Raw genomic sequence first — 22,482 nt, 5'->3', positions numbered from 1 at the left:
ATTCCACATATCAGTGATATCGTATAGCATTTGTCTTTCTCTTTCTGACTTATTTCACTTAATATGAGAATCTCTGTTTGTATCCATGTTGCTACACGTGGCATTAGTTCATTCTTTTTTATCACTGAGTAGTATTCCATTGTGCATGTGTACCACATCTTCTTAATCCATTCCTCTGTCAGTGGATATCTAGGCTGTTTCCATGCCTTGGCTATTGTGAATAGTGCTGCTTTGAACATAGGGATGCGTGTATGTTTTGAATTGTTTTGTCTGGATATGTAGTTCTATTTTGACGTATGTATATACCCTGTAACCAGATCAAGGCGGAAGAACGTTTCCACCATCTCAGAATGTCCCCTTGTGCCCCTTACCAGTCAGAACTCAGTTTTTCCCCCAGGAGAGCATGCACGGGGTCTCTGCATTGTTTCTTACAATTGCATGTAAATATATAATAAAAATTTTTATGTAATAAATCTATAATCGCAAAATAGTTTACTTTAAAAAAGAATGTACGTGCTGCGTTTGTTAGATACGGTGCTCAGTACATGTCAGTTAGGTTAAGTTGGTTTGTAGGTTGTTCAGATCTATATCCTGGCTGAATTTTTGTCTACTTGTTCTATCATTTACTGAGAGGAGTGTTTAACTCTCTGATTACTGTGCTTTCATCTATATCTCCCTTTATATCTGTTAAAACTCTGCTTTATTTATGAAGTGTCTCTTCTTTTATGCCTCATAATATTCTTTTTCCTAAGCCCACTCTATCTGATTTAATGTAGCTCCTCAAGTGTTTTGAGTTATTGTTTGCCTGGTATAGCTTTTTTGATTGGTTGACTTTTAACCTATCTGGATTTTTATATTTAAAGTGTGACCTTGGAGTTCTCTTGTGGTGCAGCAGGTAAAAGATCCAGCATTGTCACTGCAGTGGCTAGGGTCACTGTTGTGGCGTGAGTTTCATCCCTGGCCCAGAAACTTCCACATACCGTGAGTGCGGCATGTGATGTAGGTCGCAGATGCAGCTCAGATCCTGCATGGCTGTGGCTGCAGCTGCAGCTTCTGTTTGACCCCTGGCCCGGGAACTTCCACATGCCCCAGGTGCAGCCATCAGAAGAAGAAAACAAAAAGCAAAACCTATGTGTATATGAGATAGATAGATAGGTAGGGTCCATTTGTTTTGTCTGTTGTATTTATTTCCAGAAAACTAAGCCCTTACCGCTGACTGGTGGTTAAGGTGAGGGCCTGATTATTCCAATTTTTCCTAGAGGTATGACTGAGCTCTGACTGAGATACCCTTTAATTTGATTGACTTCACTTCTGATTAACCCAACTACCAATGCCCCGTGCCACCACTGCCACCACCTTTTTACCTCTTCAGTGTTGGCGTCAGACCCCAGTAGCAGGCAGTTTTGTTCATCTGACATTAAACTCCAGCAGAGCCCCAGAATTTCAGCTCCACAGAAAAGCCTCTCGCTCCCCTCCCCGAGCCCCCGATCTCACCTCCTTCCACTCTCCGTTCACCAGCCCACCCCCAGTCACGCTGGCCTCTCTCCTCGTCCTCAGACAGGCCAAGGACCCTCTCACCTCAGGTCCTTTGTCCCTCAGATCTCCACGTGGCTCTTCCTCACTCAGTGCATGTCTCTGATCAGAAATCCCCCTTTGGGGAGGCGTTTCCCAACCACCTTACGTGAAGGATCCTCCCACCTGCTCTGTGGCCCTCTCTGTCCCCTCATCCCGCTTAATTTTTTTTCCTGAGACATGTATGACCATCCGTCCTTCTATAGATTTAATTATGTATAGTAATTTCCAGAGAACTGCCAAACAGATCCAGAGGAGGCTCCCAGTAAAACTGGCTTGGAGTTTCTCTGAACTTAGAATATGGTCAGAACACCTCGGACCCTGATGGAGGTGGCCTCTGACTAAAAGGAACGTGTGTGGTGTTCTAGGAGCAGTTGACCTTCAGGGATGTATCCGTGGACTTCACCCAGGAGGAGTGGGGGCAGCTGGCCCCTGCTCACCGGCACCTGTACCGGGAGGTGATGCTGGAGAACTATGGGAACCTGGTCTCCGTGGGTAAGGACGGGCTCCCCATACAGCCAGAAAGCTTCCCGTTACAGAGTCATTATTCCTAAATAATAATAATAATATTATTATTTTGCTTTTTAGGGCCGCACTTGTGGCATATGGAGGTTCCCAGACTAGAGGTCCAATCAGAGCTGTAGCTGCTGGCCTGTGCCACAGCCAAAGCAACACAGGGTCCGAGCCACATCTGCGACCTACATCACAGCTCATGGCAACGCCAGATCCTTAACCTACTGAGCAAGGCCAGGGATTGAACCTGCGTCCTCATGGATGCTAGTCAGATTCGTTAACCACTGAGCCACGATGGGAACTCCCCTATTCCTAAATGATTAAATGTTGTGGATTCCTGGGGTCTGGGCTTGGGTTCTGTCTTGGAGATAGATGTCTCATTCCTTTGAAAGTCAGGTCAGAGTGTATCTGAATCTCCTTCCTGGGGTAACACTTTGGCTTTGCAGAGCAAGAAAAGAAAGACAGACTGTGGTCCCCTTTTATGTTTATGGAGACTCTAAACACCAGAGGGCTGGAACTGCATTCCCGGGGTGGTTCTTAGACCTCAGCCTAAGTGTTCATACCCTTTTTTCTCATTCCATAGCAAGGTATCAGCTTTCTAAACCTAGTGTGATTTCCCAGTTGGAGAAAGGAGAGGAACCATGGATGACAGAGAAAGAAGGCCCAGGAGATCCCAGTTCAGGTGAGACCAAGGCAGAGGGTACCTTTTATTTTATTTTTTGTCTTTTTGCCATTTCTTGGGCCGTTCCCGCGGCATATGGAGGTTCCCAGGCTAGGGGTCCAGTCGGAGCTATAGCCGCTAGCCTAAGCCAGAGCCACGGCAACGCCAGATCCGAACCGAATCTGCAACCTACACCACAGCTCACAGCAACGCCGGATCCTTAACCCACTGAGCAATGCCAGAGATCGAACCCGCAACCTCATGGTTCCTAGTCGGATTCGTTAACCACTGAGCCACAATGGGAACTCCCAAAGGGTACCTTTTAATATGTCAGCCAGAGTGTCCAGTGTCTTCCCAGGCTGTGAGGAAGGCTGCCATCAGTGGAAGGGCATGCTCTGAACCCGCGTCCCCCTCCCTTTGCCACCCCTTTCCTTTACCTGACCTGGTAAAGGTCTTTCTGGGGTTCAGAGGGAGGAGAAGTCTTCTCCTCCTTAAAGTTAAACTTGATTCTCCCTTTCTTCAGTATCTTGACGTTCATCAACTTCCATTTTATTTTATTTTTTTGTCTTTTTAGGGCTGCACCCGCAGCATATGGAGGTTCCCAGGCTGGGAGTGGCCTATGCCAGAGCCACAGCAACGCGGGATCCGAGCCACGTCTGCAACCTACACCACAGCTCACGGCAATGCCAGATCCTTAACCCACTGAGTGAGGCCAGGGATTGAACCCGCAAACCTCGTGGTTTCTAGTCAGATTCGTTTCTGCTGTGCCACGACGGGAACTCCTCCAACTTCCATTTTACACTCCTAGCTTTGATTTTCACTTTCTTTTAACTTAAGTGTCTTAGTTTATTGTAACAACTACTCTTTTTTTAAAAAAAATCTTAGTTTATTGTAACAACGACTCTTTTAAAAAAATTGAAGTATAGGGTGTTCCCGTTGTGGCTTAGCAGTAACGAATCCGACTGGTATCCATGAGGATGCGGGTTCGATCCCTGGCCTCGCTCAGTGAGTTAAGGATCCAGTGTTGCTGTGAGCTGTGGTGTAGGCTGGAAGCTGCAGCTCCAATTCAGCACCTAGCCTAGGAACTTCCATATGCTGTGAACGTGGCCCTAAAAAGAAAAAAAAATAGTAAGTATAGTTGATTTACAATGTTGTGTTAGTTTCAGGTGTACAGCGAAGTGATTCTTTTCCTTTATAAGTAATTACAAAACATTGAGTGTAATTCCCTTGGCTGTATAGTAGCTCTGTGTTGGTTATATATTTTATATATAATAGTTTGTATATGTTAATCCCAAACTCCTAATTTATCTCTCCCTCCCTCTTTCTCCTTTGGTAATCATTAAAAAAAAATATGGAACGCTTCACAAATTTGCATGTCATCCTTGCATATCATCCAGTTTTAGCATATGTGCTGCCAAAACAAGCACTGTAACAGCTACTTTATGGAAAATCCCCAAGAGAAATTACCACAGGATTCCTTCTTATCAAATCTAATGGTCTTTAACAATCTTCTAAACTTTGCTTTTATTATGAAATATTTTAGACAGTCAGAAAGGCATAGAGAACATTATAATAAATTCCTATGTAACCTCCACCTAGATTAAGAAATACGACAGAGTTGAAGCTCCACTCTTTCCCTTCCACCTTTTGAAATAAGCAGCCCTTCTGAGTTTATACAGTTTCAGTTCAGTATGTATCTTCTTACTTTTTACTGCATGTGTGTATCCCCAAACAATATATAATGTTGTTTTACATGTTCTTACTCTTTAAATAAATGGTATATGTACTTCTCCCACTTGCTTTTCTCACTCAGCACTGTCGATACTAATCAACAAGCACCTCCTGTATAGCACAGGGGACTCAACATATGGGAAAAGAATCTGAAAAATAGTGTGTAACTGAATCACTTTGCTGTACATCTGAAACTAACACAACTTTGTAAATCACCTAACTTCAATAAAAAATTTAAAAAATGTTTTTTAAATTGTTGATGTTTATCCATATCATTTTAGTTCATTCATTTCCATTGAATTAATAAACCACACTTTATACATTTTCCTGTTGATAGACATTTATACTATTTCCAAATTTAGGGGTTACAGAGATGCTGCAGTAAATCTTTCTGTGCATGTCCTGTCATGTACATAACCAAGTGTTTCTCTGAGATACTTCATATAAGCAGATTTGTTGGGTCACGGGGCAGGTGCACCTCTGTTTTGGCAGGTATTTCCAAATTGACCTTCAAAGCAAATTGTACTGATCAGCAGGTTTTGAAAGTTTCCAAAACTCAACATCTTTGTGAACACTTGGCATAGTCAAACTTTCGCATTTTTATAAATTTAGTGAGTGAACATGGTACCTTGTTGTTGGTTTTTTTTTTTTTTTTCATTTTCCTGATTCCTAATAAGAGGGAGTATATTTTTCATATATTGACCATCCATCCAGGATTTCTTTTCTGTAAATTACCTGTTTATATCCTTTGCCAATTTTTCTATTATAATTTTCCCTTACTAATTTAGAGAAAAAAATATACTTTTTCTTTTTAGGATCACACCTGTGGAATGTGGAAGTTCCCAGGCTAGGGTCCGAATTGGAGCCGCAGCTGTCAGCCTACACCATAGCCACAGCAACACTGGATCTTAACCCAAGAGCGAGGCCAGGGATTGAACCTGCATCCTCAAAGATACTAGTTGCATTCTTAACCTGCCGAGCCACAATGGGAACTCTTATTTTATATTTTTAAAATTTTGCTTTTCATGTGTAGGTTTAAATCTGAATTTATTTTATAAGTACTGTGAGGTGAGGATCTAATTTAACTTCTTCTACATGGACAATCAGTCTAGGAAGCATTTATTAAATAGTTGATGCCACTCTGTCACCCGCCAAGTTTCCTCATGTTCTTGGGTCTCTTTCTGGGCTCTCTCTATTCTGTTTCAATTTTCTGTTTTATGTCCCAACTCTAATGCCAGGCTATCATAATTACTCTATTTCATAGTGAGACTTAATATCCTGTTCTTCAAAATTACCCTGGCTCTTGTTAGCCCCTTGCTTTGCCATATAAATTACGTAATGAGTGCATCAAATTGCACACACACAAATACTCTGGTGGTTATTTTGATTGGAACAGAATTGAATTTATAGATCAATTTGAGGAGGAATTAATGTTACAGTGCTGAGGCCTACTGACTAGGAATATGATATATTGCTCCACTTATTGATATTTCCTAATTTTTTAAAATAAAAGTTTCAGGATTTCTCCTCATGAAGTCTTGTACATGTTGCACATCCTTGTCAGATTCATCCTGAAGAACTTATATTTTGTTGCTTTTGTAGATGGTATACATTTTTTCAATTATGTTTTGTCTTTGTTGCTAGTGTGTAATAGTATAATTGGTTTTGATCTTCTGGCCAGCCGTCTTGTTTCACTCTGTTTTTAATTCCAATTATTTGTGCATTCCCCTGGGCTTTCTCTTTTTCAGCTTATAATAATGAAAATAACAACAAAAAGCTACCATGAGAGTTCCCTACTGGCTCAGCAGGTTAAGGATCCAGCATTGTCACTGCTGTGACTCTGGTTACAGCTGTGGCAGGTTTGATCCCTGGCCTAGGAACATTCTCATGCCACGAGTGTGGCCAAAATAATAATAATTATAAAAGCTACCATGAATGTTCTTTGCCTGCCTCTGGATGAAATCTCAAAGAGGTGTTTGAGATGTCCTGTCCCTTTAAATAACAAGAAAAGTCTGATTTTAGTGAAATGTTTAGTTTGGTGCAATAAAACTTCCACCTTCAAAGTTAAATCTCTCCTCCCCTAGCCTGGGCCTGCTTCAGCTGGGACACTGAATTGAGGAGGTGTCACAGATGGCCTGTTCTCTCTTTACCTATCTTCTTCTCTTCTTCCTCTCCTAGTCAGGACCAGAATCAGGGGCCTGCAGAACACTTTATAATTGCCTGCATTCGTTTAGAATTTAGGATTCAGAAGTACTAATGATCCTTCTGTGTTAATCAAAAATCCTACAAGAGAGAGTTCCCATTATGGCTCCGTGGGTTACGAACCAGCTAGTATCCATGAGGATGCGAGTTCGATCACTGACCTCGCTCAGTGGGTTAAGGATGTGGCATTTCTGTGAGCTGTGGTGTAGGTCACAGACATGGCTCAGATACCTTATCACTGTGGTGTAGTCTAGCCTGGGAACTTCTGTATGCCGCAAGTACAGCCCTAAAAAGAAAAAAAAAAATCCTACGAGAAATTATCTTTTCAGGAATACAAAGCTCTCTGTTGAAATATTAGTAATGATGCAATAAATTATTAAGTAAGAAGACCAGTCAGAATTTTAAAAGATAAGGACATTTTCATTAGAATATAGCAACAGTACCAACATAGCCATCTGGGTTTCTTCCAAGTCTCTTCTGTATTAATAACACTTCCAGGGACTGATTAATAACTACAGAAAGCAGCATAATGTATAAATATTAATACAAATTTCAAAAAAAGACAGCTTGACATTCTTGTGAATGCTCTTAGTTAAAACTTTTATTTTATTTATTTATTTATTTATTTGCTTTTTAGGGCCACACCTGTGGCATATGAAAGTTCCTAGGCTAGGGGTCAAATCGGAGCTACAGCTGCTGGCCTATGCCACAGCCATAGCAACTCCAGATCTCAGCCATGTTTGCAACCTACACCACAGCTCATGGTAACGCCGTATCCTTAACCCACTGAGCGAGGCCAGGGCTGGGACTACATCCTCTTGATCCTAGTTGGGTTTGTCAACTGCTGAGCCATGAATGGAACTCCCTAAACTTCATTTTCTGAACGAATTGGAGTAGGGAGAAGGAAATCTTTTTATTTTTCTGAGAATATTTTCCAAAAGTAGTTATCAACTTAAAAGACATATTAAGACTTAGCCCCGAAACATGATCATTTAGTCTTTTTTTAAATTTATCTTTTTATTGTTATTTCCCCCAACACACTTTTTTTTCCCCACTGTACAGCATGGGGACCCAGTTACACATAATGTGTACATAATTTTTCCTCCCATTGTCGTGCTGTGTTGTAAGTGTCTAGACATAGTTCTCAGTGCTACACAGCAGGATCTCATTGTTAATCAATTCCAAGAGCAATAGTTTATATCCATTGACCTCAAGCTTCCAATCCCTCCCACTCCCTCCCCCTCCCCCTGGGCAACCACAAGTCTATTCTCCAAGTCCATGATTTTCTTTTCTGTGGAAAGGTTCATTTGTGCCTTATATTACATTCCAGATATAAGTGATATCATATGGTACTTGTCTTTCTCTTTCTGACTTATTTCACTCAGTATGAGAGTCTCTAGTTCCATCCATGTTGCTGCAAATGGCATTATTTTGTTCTTTTTTATGGCTGAGTAGTACTCTACTGTGTATATATACCACATCTGCCTAATCCAGTCATCTGTTAATGGACATTTGGGTTGTTTCCATGTCTTGGCTATTGTGAATAGAGCTGCAATAAACATGCAGGTGCATGTGTCTTTTTTAAGGAAAGTTTTGTCTGGATATATGCCCAAGAGTGGGATTGCTGGAACATATGGTAGTTCTATGTATAGATTTCTAAGGTACCTCCATACTGTTCTCCATAGTGGCTGTACCAGCTTACATTCCCACCAACTGTGCAGGAGGGTTCCCTTTTCTCCACACCCCCTTCAGCATTTGTTATTTGTGGACTTATTAATGATGGCCATTCTGACTGGTGTGAGGTGGTATCTCACGGTAGTTTTGATTTGCATTTCTCTAATAATCAGTGATGTTGAGCATTTTTTCATGTGCTTGTTGGCCATCTGTATATCTTCTTTGGAGAAATGTCTATTCAGGTCTTTTGCCCATTTTTCCATTGGGTTGTTGACTTTTTTGCTGTTGAGTTGTATAAGTTGTTTGTATATTCTAGAGATTAAGCCCTTGTCAGTTGCATCATTTGAAATTATTTTCTCCCATTCTGTAAGTTGCCCATTTAGTCTTAATGGAAGAAAAAGGACTAAAATGTTTGAATTTTCACTCTGTATAAAAAAAGTCATACCTTTACCCTGTTCACTGTTTCTTAATTTCCCATTACATCACCAGGCTGCATAGCTATATTTAAATATACTCAAAATCTTAGGTACTTTATATAGATTGTCATCTAAATCTCTGTTCCATAGCCGGTACAATAACTGATTTTTTGAAGTGTAATGAATGTTATTTGTATTTTTTCCATTTCTTTCAGGCTTGACAAGTAAAACAGAAACCAGTGTGTCAACTGCAGAGAACGACATTGTACAGGAACAGTTATATCATAGCATGATGATGGAAAGGCTCATGAGAGATGATGTCATTTATTCCACATTGAGAGAAGTCTCAAAATATGATTATGAGTTAGAAAGGCAGCAGGATAGCTGTGGAAGAGATATGAGACAAACCATCTGGACCCATAAGAAGAGAGGCCAAGAAACTAGCAAATTTGGCAGAAGTATTACGAGTTCAAATATTGTTATAGAACAGAGGCACCATAAATGTGACATGCCTAAAAAGAGAAACAAATACAAATCAAATTTGATTAATCATCCAATGAGTTACATACGAACAAAAACCTATGAATGTAATATATGTGAAAAAGTCTTTAAACAACCCATTCACCTGACTGAACACATGAGAATCCATACTGGTGAGAAACCTTTCAGATGTAAGGAATGTGGAAGGGCCTTTAGTCAAAGTGCATCCCTTAATACACACCAGAGAATCCACACTGGTGAGAAACCCTTTGAATGTGAAGAATGTGGCAAAGCCTTCAGACATCGTTCATCTCTTAATCAGCATCACAGAACTCACACTGGAGAGAAACCCTACGTATGTGATAAATGTCAGAAAGCTTTCAGCCAGAACATTAGCTTGATCCAACACTTGAGAACTCATTCTGGAGAGAAACCCTTTACATGCAATGAATGTGGGAAAACCTTTAGACAGATTAGACATCTTAGTGAACATGTAAGAATTCACACTGGGGAGAAGCCGTATGCATGTACTGCATGTTGTAAAACCTTTAGTCATAGAGCATATCTAACGCATCACCAGAGGATCCATACTGGAGAGAGACCCTACAAATGTAAGGAATGTGGGAAAGCCTTTAGGCAGAGGATACACCTTAGCAACCATAAAACTGTTCATACAGGAGTGAAAGCATATGAATGCAAACGCTGTGGAAAAGCCTATAGGCATGATTCATCGTTTAAAAAACATCAGAGGCATCACACAGGAGAAAAACCTTATGAATGTAATGAATGTGGAAAAGCCTTCAGCTATAATTCATCACTTACTCGACACCATGAAATACACAGGAGGAATGCCTTCCAAGATAATATGTAAAAACAGATTCTTCAACACGAGAACAAAAACCAAGTCTAAATTAGTGATTCTACACTTCAAATTTCAAGACTCTAAATTTGAGGAATTGATATAATAATGCCAAATTTTAATTTTTCCCACTGTATAAATAAACATTACATTGACAACTACTACTACTAATACCTCCATAAAAAGTCCTTAATTGAGAATAAAGGATGGTCCTTCAAATTAAATTCAACAATATGGAAAATTGACACATTATTATTTTTATTTTATGGTGGATTAATAAATTATTCTTCATGGCATTCACTGATTTATAGACCAGCATTTGGGAACTATTGTTTAAAATATCACCACCCTATTTTTTTAATTGAAAAGTATTTTTTAAATGGGGAAAATTTTACAGAGTGTGAAGTTCAAAAGGTACAGTCAGGATTTCTCTTGTGGTGCAGCAGGTTAAGGATCTGAACTAGTCACTGCTGTGGCATGGGTTCAATCCCTGGCTCAGGAAATTCCATGTGCTCTGAGTGCAGCCAAAAAAAGGTGGGGGGGGACACAGTAAATGAAAAGCCTTCCTCCATCCCCCACCACAAAATTCTACTTAGAGGCAACCATTTTTTATACCTAATTTTTCTGTGCACCATTCCAAAAATTTTTGTTTACATCCAAGAGAATACAAATATACATTTTTTTTCTTTTTAAGCATAAATAGCTTTCTATACAAACACATCTGCATGTTACTTTTATTACTTCACCATATATCATGGAGGTCATTCCATACAATGAATAAAGTGCCTACTCATTCTTTTTTTACAGCTGCATAGTATTCCATTGTTTATACTTTAATTAGCCACTACACTATAGATGACTTTTGGATTTCCAAACTTGTTTATATGATGTTGCAATGAATAATCACACATTTTTGTTTCTCACACATATAAATACATACATAGGGTAAATTCCTAGAACCAGAATTTCTATGGTAAGCGTATGTGCATTTGTATGATGGATATTGCCAAAACTAACCTTCACAGAGGATGGACAAATTTATTTCCTACCAGCAATATACAGAACCGTAGGAACCATATCTGGTGCTGAAGCATCTCCTGGACTGACACCTATCATCCATCAAAAAAGTATCAGCCTCTCAATAAAATAGTCTAGAAGTAACAGTGAGTAATCACCATCCCTGGTGACAGAGAGAAATCTGCATTTTATCAAATAGCAGCCAAACCAAACAAAAGCTGTTGGTAAAGGAAAAGACATCTCTCCACTTATTGCTCCAGTCCCTGACTTCTGAGGCTGGAACTGTCTGATGAATTAGAGCCCCTTCAAAGAGGCTGATCCACCCGCCTTAGCAAGTATAATCTTGACTGCAACCCCTTTGTTTGAAATGGAGGAAAACTGACAGTTGAGTCAGGGTACTTACAGCTCCAGTTTTAGTAATAAGGGCCAGTGGGACAATTTCTGGACCCTATCTTTGAGGTTTTGGGGAAATAGACCTCCTTTTTCTCCCACTGGACATAATCTGGAAGACTGTCCCTGGAAGCTAATGACAGTGGACGGGAGGGAGATTGCCTATAAATAGAAAAATAAAGAGAAATAAATCTAAGAACCAGAGAGAGAAAACTCAGTTCTGGTCACACTGACACCTGGATCAAGCATCACCTGAAGCTAGGGCTCCTGGATTTTCAACCTGATAAATGATTAAACCTTAATTGATTCAAGGGTACAAATATCCTACATTTGAGGCTGCCTGTTTTAGCAAAAGCATAGCCCAGTCTTACATCCTTAATTCATTCCCATCTCCCCAACTTCCTAGCTTAGGGCTACCTTTTCTGGCTTTCTCCAACTAAGCAATGCCCTGAAAATGACCAGAAATTAGTGTTTGGCTGAAGACAGGCTAATCTTAGTACAGAGAAGAGAAGAGTCTCAGATACAGAATATTGTCAGTGGGTTTCTCAAGCATATAAAAATCATGTCAGTAATTGTTCTAGCACCTATGAGGAACACAAACTGGAACAAGATAAATTCCTCTCCCTTAGGTTCTGATGCTTGAGAACAGCACCTTCAAAGAGAAATATGTGAGCCACCACATGCATGTGAACCACATAAATTATAATTTTTCTAACAGCTACAGCAATACAATAAAAATAAGTAAACTTAATTTTAAAAATATATTTCATATGACACAATATATCCAGATATTATCACTTAACATGTAATCAATATAACTATTAATAAATTAATTTTTTAAACTAAATCTTCAAAATAACAGTATTTTATAATTATAGCATATCTCATTTTGAACTAACCACATTTCAAGTGCTTAAGAACCATAAATGCTTCGTGGCTACTGTGTTGGACAGTGAAGCTCAAGAGAGCATTCATATAGATAAACATTTGTACCATATAAATACGTAAATGGAAGACTAATCAGTGTGATTTAGAGGTACAAATTCTATGCTCTAAGATAATAAGATAATACGGAAAGAGGAAAACATACCTGTGTCCGACAGTATTTCCATGGTTACAGATATCCCTGAAGGTGGAAGAACTAATTCAATGACTTTTGTAAACGGATGGGCCTTAAATGACCAGGCTTCTTAAGATAGCCTTTTGGGGAAAGGGTAATATTTTTTGAAATTTGAGAATGCAAGTTTTGGGGGAACATCGTCCTGCTGTCCAGGATATTTCTTTTCCCCATAGCATGACCATTTTTGAATCCTCTTCATTCCACCCAGCACCATTGCTCCCTCAACGGTTACTTGAAGATAACAGGCCCATGCATGGAAGGGTTAAAGAGGGGCTTCGGTGGCATTGGGAATTACATCCTGGTGAAGGAAGGCTATACTTGGGAGGAGGCAGAAACCTCTCTAGCTTCAATAGAGCAATGACCACTCAGATTTCACTTAAGATTCTCCTCAACTTTCATATTTCCAAGAACAGGGACATTTTCCTACACATCCACAAATCATTTTCACACTCAGGATATACACAATTGACACTATTATCTAATATGTGTCATGTTTAAATTTCCCCAACTGACCCAAAATATCCTTTGCAGTTTTTAAAACAAAAACAAAAAACATTTTTCTATTTTTATTTAAGGACTTTTTCCCCATTCAAAAGTCGGAAATGTATTTAGGCCTTTAATCCTCCTGGAATTGAGAGTTGCGATGAAGTAAGATAGGGGTCTCATTTTATATTTTGTTCATAAGTATACCCTATTGTAGCAGACTGTTCGTTGAAGAGACATTCTTTTTTTTCTCCATTGCTATGTCTTGCTGCTTTTGTCATAAATCAAGTTTCCAAATATGTGATAAAACTGTAAAGAAAAGGAAAGTAATTGTCATAAAAGTCAGGCTAGTGGTTTCCGCAGGAAGGAGGCATGGGAGTGTATTTGTTAAGGGCCTGATACCATTCTATTTTTTGTTGTACATGATGAAATGTCTGTTCAGTAATTACTTAACCTTTATATTATACTTCAGGATATAACTGCGTTATATTTCCTAATAAAAGGGCTAATTTAAAAGTAAGCCAACAGAAAAAACACATTGATGAGACGAGCACTACCGTCTTTGGAAAGTGAGTGGATGGCTGTCCCCTCAGCTGTGCAAAGAAGGGGACACAGAATCCACGGTGACAAGGCACAGATGCAGCAGTAACGGGCAGAGACTGGTTTGGCGGTAGCCGGGAGCCCCCGAGGGTGAGAGAGAGCTTCGACGTCAAGTAACAGCGCAATCCCGTTCCAAATCCAGCCACACGCACGGCCAGCGGCGAACAGGCACGGCCTCCTCAAGCGTAGACACCAGCGTCCAAACCCTCCGCCTATCCAGCGAGGTGGACTCCTGCTAGCGCCGCAGACTCGCGAGGACTGGGCGGCGCCGCTGGGGCCTCTGGGAGGAGGCGGTCCTTGCGCAGCCGCCGGGCCTTCTGGGAGGAGGCGGTCCTTGGGCGGTGCCGCTGGGGCCTCTGGGAGGAGGCGGTCCTTGCGCAGCCGCCGGGCCTTCTGGGAGGAGGCGGTCCTTGGGCGGTGCCGCTGGGGCCTCTGGGAGGAGGCGGTCCTTGCGCAGCCGCCGGGCCTTCTGGGCCTGGTTTCCTGGAGGCTTAATGCGAAGTGGGCAACGAAAGGTCTTCGGAGGGACTCACACTTGCGCGTCCCGCGGAAGCGTCGGGGAGCGATGCCAAAGCTGCGTTGGGAACGGTGGAGTCCGGGGTTCGGAGGAGCATCTAAGGGTAAAGGAAGCCCGGCAGATGGGGTGGAGGGATGAGGGGTTGCGTTTTGGCGCCCAGGGATCTGTCCCCGCGGTTGCCGGGTGGGAGAGGCTCCGGCGCAGCCGCTTATCTTGTCTGCTCCTGTGGGTTCAGGATCTTCCGCGCGCCGGAGACCCTGCTGTCGGCTAGGACCCCTTCCGGAGGCCAGCGACCCCTTGCTTGCTCCTTGTAGGGAGTGCCCAGTAGACTTTCGGGCATGCATGAAACTCCTGGGGGGACGGTGGTTTGGGGCCGGTGGGAAGGTCCCCGCTGCAGGCAGAAGTACTCGGAGCCCGCAAGTCCGGGCAGCACCGAACAAGTCAGGATGTTGAAGGTGAAGGCAGTGGCAGTTCTGCAGGCGGCAGGAACCTATCAGAGAGGAAAAGCCTCTGACCTGAGATCTGTGCCCGAACTTCTGGGTCGAGGTGAGGCTGAAAGAGGGAACTGACCTCGGAGCTCCTGGGGGACCTTTTTTATTGCTGACACTTTTACTTGCAGGGAGCAGGGATGGAATCAAGTCACTGCAACCAGGGTACTGGGGGGAAACGAAGAAGTCACGGAGAATTTGCCCTCGGAGAGAGGTGGGCCTTACCCAGGATCTAGGGTGGGCAACAATGTGCAGTGTGGATCAGAGAGGAGGAAACGCCGCAATGTGAGGGACTGGTCGTGAGAAAGGACCAAAAGTCCCTGTTCACCACAGCAAGGCCCAGAGTTGCTAATCTGGATTCTCCGATTACAGACCTGATCTTTCAGAGCTTCTTTCTCCACCGCCAGCCTTGTCATTTCAGCATTCTGCCTTTCCTTTTGAGGAGGAAGATCAACCAAGTCCCAGGTGAGTAAAAGTTTCCTCTCCTAAAATGTACTCTCATTTGTCAGAGGGAATAGCTATACTATCTCATCTCTTCCTTGGGAAGAAGGAGATTCATGTTTGCTGAGTGCCAGGAAGTATATACTGTCATCATTCAGTTGTTTGGGTAGGTGCCTATGGTTTGAAGGAGCGCTTCTAATTTTAAAGGAGTGTCAGCAGCCCCAGGAAAACTAAAAACTTTTCCAAGAGTAATCGTAGGACAAGTAGCCTACTACTAAATGCTACTGACCTAACCTGGTTCAGAATCCAGGTCTGTAGGACCCCTAAACTCTCTGTGCTGGTGTTTCCCAAACACCCCATTCACTTACCTCCACCAACTATTTCTGCCACACCTATGTACTCCCTATATTGTTATTCTCATATTTTTAATTTTTTACTTACATTTATTTAAAAAATCAAACTTGTCCTGAGAAACACTGCATATGAAATTATTCATTTGACAGATGCTGTAGAGGCTTTATATACACTCCAAGATGTATCTGAAGGTGTTAGTCTATGTACCATGTAAAATCATCTCCTGTCAAAAGATACAAATTGCGTTTGGGACGCGATGCATTGTATCATGCTCTTGCATGGATTTTTTTCCTGCAGTGTCCAAGCAACACATCTATGTCTAAATTGTCCATCCCTTGTGCCTTGTTTTCTTCTTTAGATGAATAATTCCACAGATAATGCCTCCCTTTTATGTCTTCTCTGCAAACATTTCACTAGCTGTTAAGGGCTATTCTGTTTCGAGTGTTGTTTGTTTGTAGAACAGTAGGAAGTCCATACATCTCAGGACCTTATACTCTCTTTGGGGCATTAATACGCACACAGGAAATAATCTAAACCAGTACTGTCCAGGAGCACTGTGATCAGGGACGTGTTCTAGGTCTGTGCCTTTTAATGTGGTCCCCATCAGCCAAATGTAGCTGCTGAACACTTGACATGTGCTGAATGCAACTGAGAAAATGGGTTTTAAATTTTACTTAATTTTAACTAGTTTTAATTTAAATAGCTATATGTGATTGGTGGCTGCATGTCATATACCTCAGGTCTAGATATTGGAAGTTTTCAGGGTCAGTTGATTTGGATTTAGTGTGCTGCCCTGCAGAGGGGTTGGGTGGTGGGGTGGGGGCAACCCAAAATATACATGTTAATGGCCGTTTAACTTGCGTTTCTTGGTGGAAGGTGAGGATCCTCTTCCATTTTCAGGAACTTCATGGTCCAAGTAACATTACTCATTTTGAAACTATCATCATCCAAGGCACATGGTTTAAGACAGTTGTGCAGATGTGCAGCTTCTGTGTTTTACTGCTATGAAGTGTCTCATAAAGCAGGAACTTTATAGGATATACCCAAAAAAATCTCAGCCTTGCATTATTTTTGTTCATTGCAAATAACTCTTCTTCCAGCTATCTGTGTATTCTTTCATTAGGGACATGTAGACTGTTTGAAAGTTAGTTAATAGCAATGATAACTAATATTAATACCATTTTTGAGGTATCAGGTGTTAAGCTTTTAACACGGGAGTTGGTGCTTACAGCTCTTTCATTGCTGATTAGAGTAGCAAGGAAGAAACTTGGCTCATAGTTACCTCAGTTCGTCTTAAATTCCTTGTTATTTTCCTGGCAGCCAAGGTCACATACTAGTGGGCTGGTCATACCTTGTTTTGTTGTGTTTTCTCTCTATGCAGGGTTAGGTGTGAAGTAAGAAGCAAGGCTTAAAAAGAGTGTCTTCACAAGATAATCTGCCTGTTTTCTTAAGATTAAAAATACTTGAGGAGTTCCTGCTGTGGCACAACAGGATCCGGCCTGGCACAGTGGTTTAAAGGATCCAGCGATCCAGCGTTGCCACAACTGTGGCTTGGGTCTGATTCCTGTCCCAGGAACTCCATGTGTTGTGAGGTGTCCAAAAAAGGAAAAACAAAACAAAGAAAAACTTGATAGAACAATCAGACATAATGTATGGCCTTTGTTGCCTGGTTTAAAGAAAAGCTCTCCAAGATATTTTTAGGGCAGTTGGGGAAATTTGAATATGGACTGGAGTATTAGGGAATTATTAATTTTGTTGGATGTGATAATATTATAGTTAATGTAGGAGCCTTCTTTGGAAATGTATGCTGAAACATTTATATTTGAAGCATTGTGGTGTCTGAAATTTACTTTAAAATACTGCAGCTAAAAAACCCAAAAACGTGAAAGAAGCAACATGTCAACAGTTGTTTATCTAGATTATACTCATTGTCCTTTCTGTTTCCTGTATTCGTTAAATTGTTACAAAAAGAGAGAGTAGTTGTCCCACCGTAGAGTAGTGAGATATTGGATGTGAAGCGCTAAGTTCAGTGTCTAGACACAATAACTGTGCAACGTATATCTTCACAATTAGTTATAGCAAAATGCAGTGATACTTTAAGAGTGTTCATTTACAGATACTTTCCATCATAAGCTGATTTCTGGTGGAGGGAGGAAATAAACTTAGTAGGAAACACCTACTTCTGTAATGTTAGGAGGGATTTATAGTCAGTGAAGGTAAAGTGAAACCCACCAAGAGCTTTTTCTCCTTGCCATTTTCTTCTTATATCTTGAATACAAAAAGCAACGGATTTCCACATGTTGCTATGAAGGTCCTCTCTCACTACTTCATGCTGTGACTTTGCATATGAGCAGATCTATTGGTATTTATCTATCATTAGTCTTTGAATTTTGCTACACTGTGTTGCTGAGAACTGCGTTTAAAAGCAGCCATTGTAGAGCTGATTTTTCTCAAGGAATAGTTTGGTTTTGAGATTTATTTTCCTAGTTAAGGACCTCCTATCAAAGGAATTGTAGAAGTGGTTCAGTGGTTCACTGGCAAACATTGCTCCAACATTTACAGTGATCTCTCTTCACTTAAAATAATGAAATAATGTCCCAGGCCAATAGAATTTTCAGGGGAAAAAGGCAAAACTCAAATCTCCTTTTAAATGGAGAAATTGGAGGCAAGGAAGGTGATTTGCTTAAAGTCACACACAGCATGTTAATGCCAGATTCAGGAATAAAACTACTTTGCACTTAAAAAAGTTTTGCAGGTGTTCATATATGGATGATGCAATGAGCCCTATTATTATAAATTGTGCATCTGTTACAAATCTATAGCCATACTAATTGCTCATAAGTAAATAAGCATTTTTAAAGGCTCTATGTAAGTAATTAGTTGAGAATCTTTTTTTACCTTATTGGAATTTGAAAGTTCTTTTAAGAAATTTTTTATTTGGATAATGCATTTCTTTAACATGATATGCAGGGCCTTTGCTCAATCCAGAGCTGCGCCATGGCAGAGACTGGGGAAGAGGAGACAGTGTCAGCGGAGGCCTCAGGGTTCTCAGACTTGAGTGACTCAGAGTTTCTGGACCTAGAAGATACGCAAGAGTCAAGTATGTCACTTAGCGAGCCTGGCCCTTCTTCAGCACTCTCTGAGAAGCATGGCAATCTTATAAGCTTACCTACATGGAAAGGAGGATTGGATGTCTCATCACCTATGGAGCGATTCCATCTTAAATATTTGTATGTCACTGACCTCTGTACTCAGAACTGGTGCGAACAGCAAATGGTGTATGAAAAAGAGCTTCCTGGTTTCTTGACACCTGAGAAGTCAGCTGTTTTGGACACTGGTGCTAGTATCCACCTAGCTAGAGAACTAGAAGTTCATGACCTTGTGACTGTCCCTGTCACCACGAAAGAAGATGCTTGGGCAATTAAGTTTCTGAACATACTGTCAATGATTCCTACCCTGCAGTCAGAAGGGCGCATCAGAGAGTTCCCAGTGTTTGGAGAAGTAGAGGGTGTGTTTCTTGTTGGAGTGATTGATGAGCTGCACTATACAGCCAGGGGAGAGCTGGAACTGGCGGAACTCAAGACACGCAGGCGCCCCGTGCTCCCCATGAATGCTCAAAAAAATAAAGACCGTTTTCAAGTCAACCTGTACAAATACATCTTTGATGCCATGGTACAAGGGAAAGTGACCACTGCTAGCCTAATCTACCACACAAAACTGCATCCAGAAAAGCCACTGGGACCTTCAGTGCTGAGGCATGCCCGGCAGGGAGGCTTCTCTGTGAAGTCCTTGGGTGACCTCATGGAGCTGGTCTACTTGACTCTAACACTGTCTGACCTCCCAGTTATCGATAGCCTGAAGATTGAGTATATCCACCAAGAGACTGCCACTGTGCTGGGTACAGAGATAGTGGCCTTTGAAGAGAAGGAGGTGAGACGTAAAGTGCAGCACTATTTGGCCTACTGGATGGGCCACCGAGAGCCTCAAGGGGTTGATGTAGAGGAGGCTTGGAAATGCCGGGCATGCAACTATGCAGATATCTGTGAGTGGAGGAAGGGCAGTAGGTTGCCCAATTCCGTGCTAGAGCCTCAAGTCAAAATAGCCAAATGAATGGAAGATGTGCCTTCAGGAACTTTGATCTTTCCTGCTCCTGACGTACTCCCCAGAGTGAAAAAGGACCAGTCTCTGAGCTTGACTTTCATGGAGAGTGTTCCTGTTGTGGGTCTTTCCGTGTTTCCTCATCCTCTCATCTACCCAGATCCAGGACCAAGGCTCAGGGGTGAGCGGAGAGCTGGGATCCTACTGCCCCCGGAGCTTTGTGGTGCGTTGTCAGGGCAGATGCTCATCATGGCTGGAGCAAAGGTACCTTCCGCGATCATCGCTTTCCTGAGGAGATTCTTCAGTTTCTTTTAAGTCTCTTCCCCATTCTTTTCTCAATCAAGTTTTCTACATCTTATATAATGAAATAAAATGAAACACCGTCTAGGTTGTTTGAACTGGGATTTTTTTCATAATCTCAACCCTTCAAAGGGGACCACCACAAATACTTGTATGTTATTCCAAGCCTTTACATATATATATAAACATATTCCTGAAGTAGTAGAATGAGCAGAGCAAGAATTTAGAAGGATAATAAATACGCTCAAAGAAATAAAAAAAAATGAAATAGAAACAGGAAATCATGAAAAAAATTAAATTAGGGAGTTCCCACTGTGGTACAGTGGGTTAAGAATCTGACTGCAGCAGCTGGGGTCGCTGTAGAGGCTCAAATTAAATCCCGAGACTGGCACAATGAGTTAAAGGATCTGGTGTTGCCACAGTTGCAGCATAGGTCACAGCTGTGACTCAGATTCAATCCCTGGCCCGGGAACTTTCATGTGAGTGTGGCCTTAAAAAAAAAATGAACGTAGTAAACAGGAGAAACCTAATACTTGACGTAACGTGACGTTCACACACTGCACAATCTAGCAGTGCCATGTACAACAGGAAATACGAATGAGAATTTCATAGCACTTTCACAATAGTGAGACCCAAATCTAGAAACCACCCAAGTGCCTGTCATTGGAAGAGAGGATCGCAGGTACAGCAATCAAAATGCATGCGCTGCAATGACGTGCAGCCATGTGGGTGGGTCTTAGCAGCACAACTGTAAGTGAAAAAGTAGGTCCCAAAAGTTACGTGTGGTGTGATAGTCTCCTTATAAAGTGAAAAACAACAAACTAAAACCATTTTAAGATATTCAAAGGTAATGGAGAGGAATCTCAATGGAGGCCTTAGCTGCACATATCACCAAGACCAGAGGGAAGAATACGACCATCACCTGGACCAGAAAGCTTGTTTATGGGCACGGTCCTGGAGGATTTGCGAAAGTAGGTGGAAGGCAGTGGTGGGGTTTCCGTATCAACTAGAAGAGCCGGCAGCCACGTGAATGTTGTTAGTGTGACTGCATGTTGTACATGAGCTGTTCAAAGCTGGGCGTTTGTAGGAGTTACAGTAGGTTGCCTCTGGAGGCTTTCTGAGCTACACATACTCATTTCTTATGGACAATGGGAATCTTGTAATAACTCTTCCCATATATGGAGGGAATATTATATCCCAGGCACCGTGCTAAGTACTTTTATGATTACATCTATATACCTGATGCGGGAACTGAAGCTTAGAAGGCTTATAAAACTTGCCCAAGTTCCCAGTTTGAAAGTGGTTGACTCCAGCCTAGATATGTCTGATGCAGTGCTTATGCTCTTAACTATTATACTGTAAAATTGTTCTTGTATTAACTGCCTTCTCTGTACATTGTTCTAGGCCTTAAGAAGTTTGGGCCATGGTAAACTGGACCTTATGGGATAAACAGTATTAAGCTAATAGTCTTCAAGAAAAGAACTTGCTCTGCGTTCTGAGCATCATCTTAGTTATATTAGAATCTTTAAGAAGTGGAAAAAGAGGAGTTCCCGCCTTGGCGCAGCGGAAACGAATCTGACTAGGAACCATGAGGCTGTGGGTTCAATCCCTGGCCTCGCTCAGTGGGTTAAGGATCCAGCGTTGCCGTGAGCTGTGGTGTAGGTCGCAGACTCGGCTCAGATCTGACGTGGCTGTGGTTGTGGTGTAGGCCGGCGGCTGCAGCTCTGATTGAACCCCCTAGCCTGGGAACCTCCATATCCTGCGGGTTCGGCCATAAAAAGACAAAAAAAAAAAAAAAAAAAAAAAAAAGTTTAACTTTTAAAATTAAAAAAGAAGTGGAAAAAGAAATCTGTTGGTTTTAGACAGACTAATTTAATAGAATTTAGTCAGAATTCTGTGATTCAGTAATTCCCTGAGCTCTCAAAAATTCTTATTTTAAATGAACATCTTGGTAATCACTTTATGATTTCTTACAAGATAGTTGAGGCATCTGTGGGGTCACCCCAGGATCACTGATGCTGTTCTCTATAAGAAATACTTACTTGGTTTGCAGCTTCCACATATCTTTTTTTTTTTTTTTTTTTTTTTTGTCTTTTGTCTTTTGAGGGCCACACCCAAGGCATATGGAGGTTCCCAGGCTAGGGGTTGAATTGGGGCTACAACCGCCAGCCACAGCCACAGCCACAGTCATGCAGGATCCAAGCCGTGTCTGTGACCTACACCACAGCTCAGGGCAACGCCAGATCCTTAACCCACTGAGTGAGGCCAGGGATCAAACCCACAACCTCATGGATGTGAGGTTCGTTAGCCACTGAGCCAGGACGGGAACTCCCCGCATATCTAATGTTATCTCACCCTTGTGAATTCTGGGTAAGATGTCTGACCTCCAAATTATGTAATTTTTAGATGTTCAGTGAGTGGGTAATTAAAAAGAAATGTCACAACAAAGCCACTTATTGATTTTTATTTTTTTAAACTTGCTTCCTGGGTGGGAGAATGGGTTTAGTACCTAAATTAGGATTATGTTCAACTGTTCATAATAGATATTTCCAAAACAATAGTGACT

The 22,482-nt window shown here is 41.6% G+C and overlaps 3 protein-coding genes across 6 annotated transcripts in view; 2 read left to right on the top strand and 1 right to left on the bottom strand.

Annotated features, from left to right (window-relative positions):
• ZNF643 (zinc finger protein 643) overlaps positions 1 to 10,913 on the top strand; it is a 41,449-nt gene extending 30,536 nt beyond the window's left edge. For all 3 annotated transcript variants that reach the window (XM_005665524.3, XM_013977386.2, XM_013977385.2), the window contains 3 exons: positions 1,941 to 2,067; positions 2,669 to 2,767; positions 8,985 to 10,913. In XM_005665524.3, the coding sequence (XP_005665581.1) occupies positions 1,941 to 2,067; positions 2,669 to 2,767; positions 8,985 to 10,120 (1,362 nt within the window). In that variant the 3' untranslated portion in view covers positions 10,121 to 10,913. The remainder of the gene's footprint in view (positions 1 to 1,940; positions 2,068 to 2,668; positions 2,768 to 8,984) is intronic.
• LOC110261413 lies at positions 13,167 to 15,139 on the bottom strand. Its single transcript, XM_021097706.1, has 4 exons — positions 15,098 to 15,139; positions 14,485 to 14,725; positions 14,185 to 14,246; positions 13,167 to 14,108 (listed from the first exon to the last, which is right to left on the bottom strand). The coding sequence occupies exons 1-4, from the start codon at positions 15,137 to 15,139 to the stop codon at positions 13,629 to 13,631; spliced, it is 825 nt and encodes a 274-aa protein (XP_020953365.1). The 3' UTR covers positions 13,167 to 13,628.
• Positions 14,095 to 20,003, top strand: EXO5 (exonuclease 5). Of its 2 annotated transcripts, none has more exons than XM_003128112.4 (3): positions 14,095 to 14,338; positions 14,855 to 15,188; positions 18,489 to 20,003. In XM_003128112.4, the coding sequence occupies exon 3, from the start codon at positions 18,516 to 18,518 to the stop codon at positions 19,626 to 19,628; it is 1,113 nt and encodes a 370-aa protein (XP_003128160.1). In that variant the 5' UTR covers positions 14,095 to 14,338; positions 14,855 to 15,188; positions 18,489 to 18,515; the 3' UTR covers positions 19,629 to 20,003. The 2 variants fall into 2 exon arrangements, with proteins under 2 accessions (XP_003128160.1, XP_013832841.1); XM_013977387.2 differs by having other exon boundaries at positions 14,127 to 14,338; positions 15,096 to 15,188.

This window comes from Sus scrofa, chromosome 6 (genome assembly GCF_000003025.6).
Source record: "Sus scrofa isolate TJ Tabasco breed Duroc chromosome 6, Sscrofa11.1, whole genome shotgun sequence".
NCBI classification, from domain to species: domain Eukaryota; kingdom Metazoa; phylum Chordata; class Mammalia; order Artiodactyla; family Suidae; genus Sus; species Sus scrofa.
The sequence above is the reverse complement of the archived record's forward strand: the minus strand, read 5'-3'. Positions and strand labels throughout refer to the sequence as shown.

Coding starts and splice junctions, on each gene's coding strand:
- LOC110261413 (XM_021097706.1), bottom strand. CDS start 15,139: ATGACAAGGCTGGCGGTGGAGAAAGAAGCTCTGAAAGATCAG. Junction 14,726..15,097: donor AAGAAGCTCTGAAAGATCAG/GTCTGTAATCGG, acceptor CCTCTCTGATAG/GTTCCTGCCGCCTGCAGAAC. Junction 14,109..14,184: donor CAGGAAACCAGGCCCAGAAG/GCCCGGCGGCTG, acceptor TCCTCCCAGAAG/GCCCGGCGGCTGCGCAAGGA.
- EXO5 (XM_003128112.4), top strand. CDS start 18,516: ATGGCAGAGACTGGGGAAGAGGAGACAGTGTCAGCGGAGGCCTCAGGG.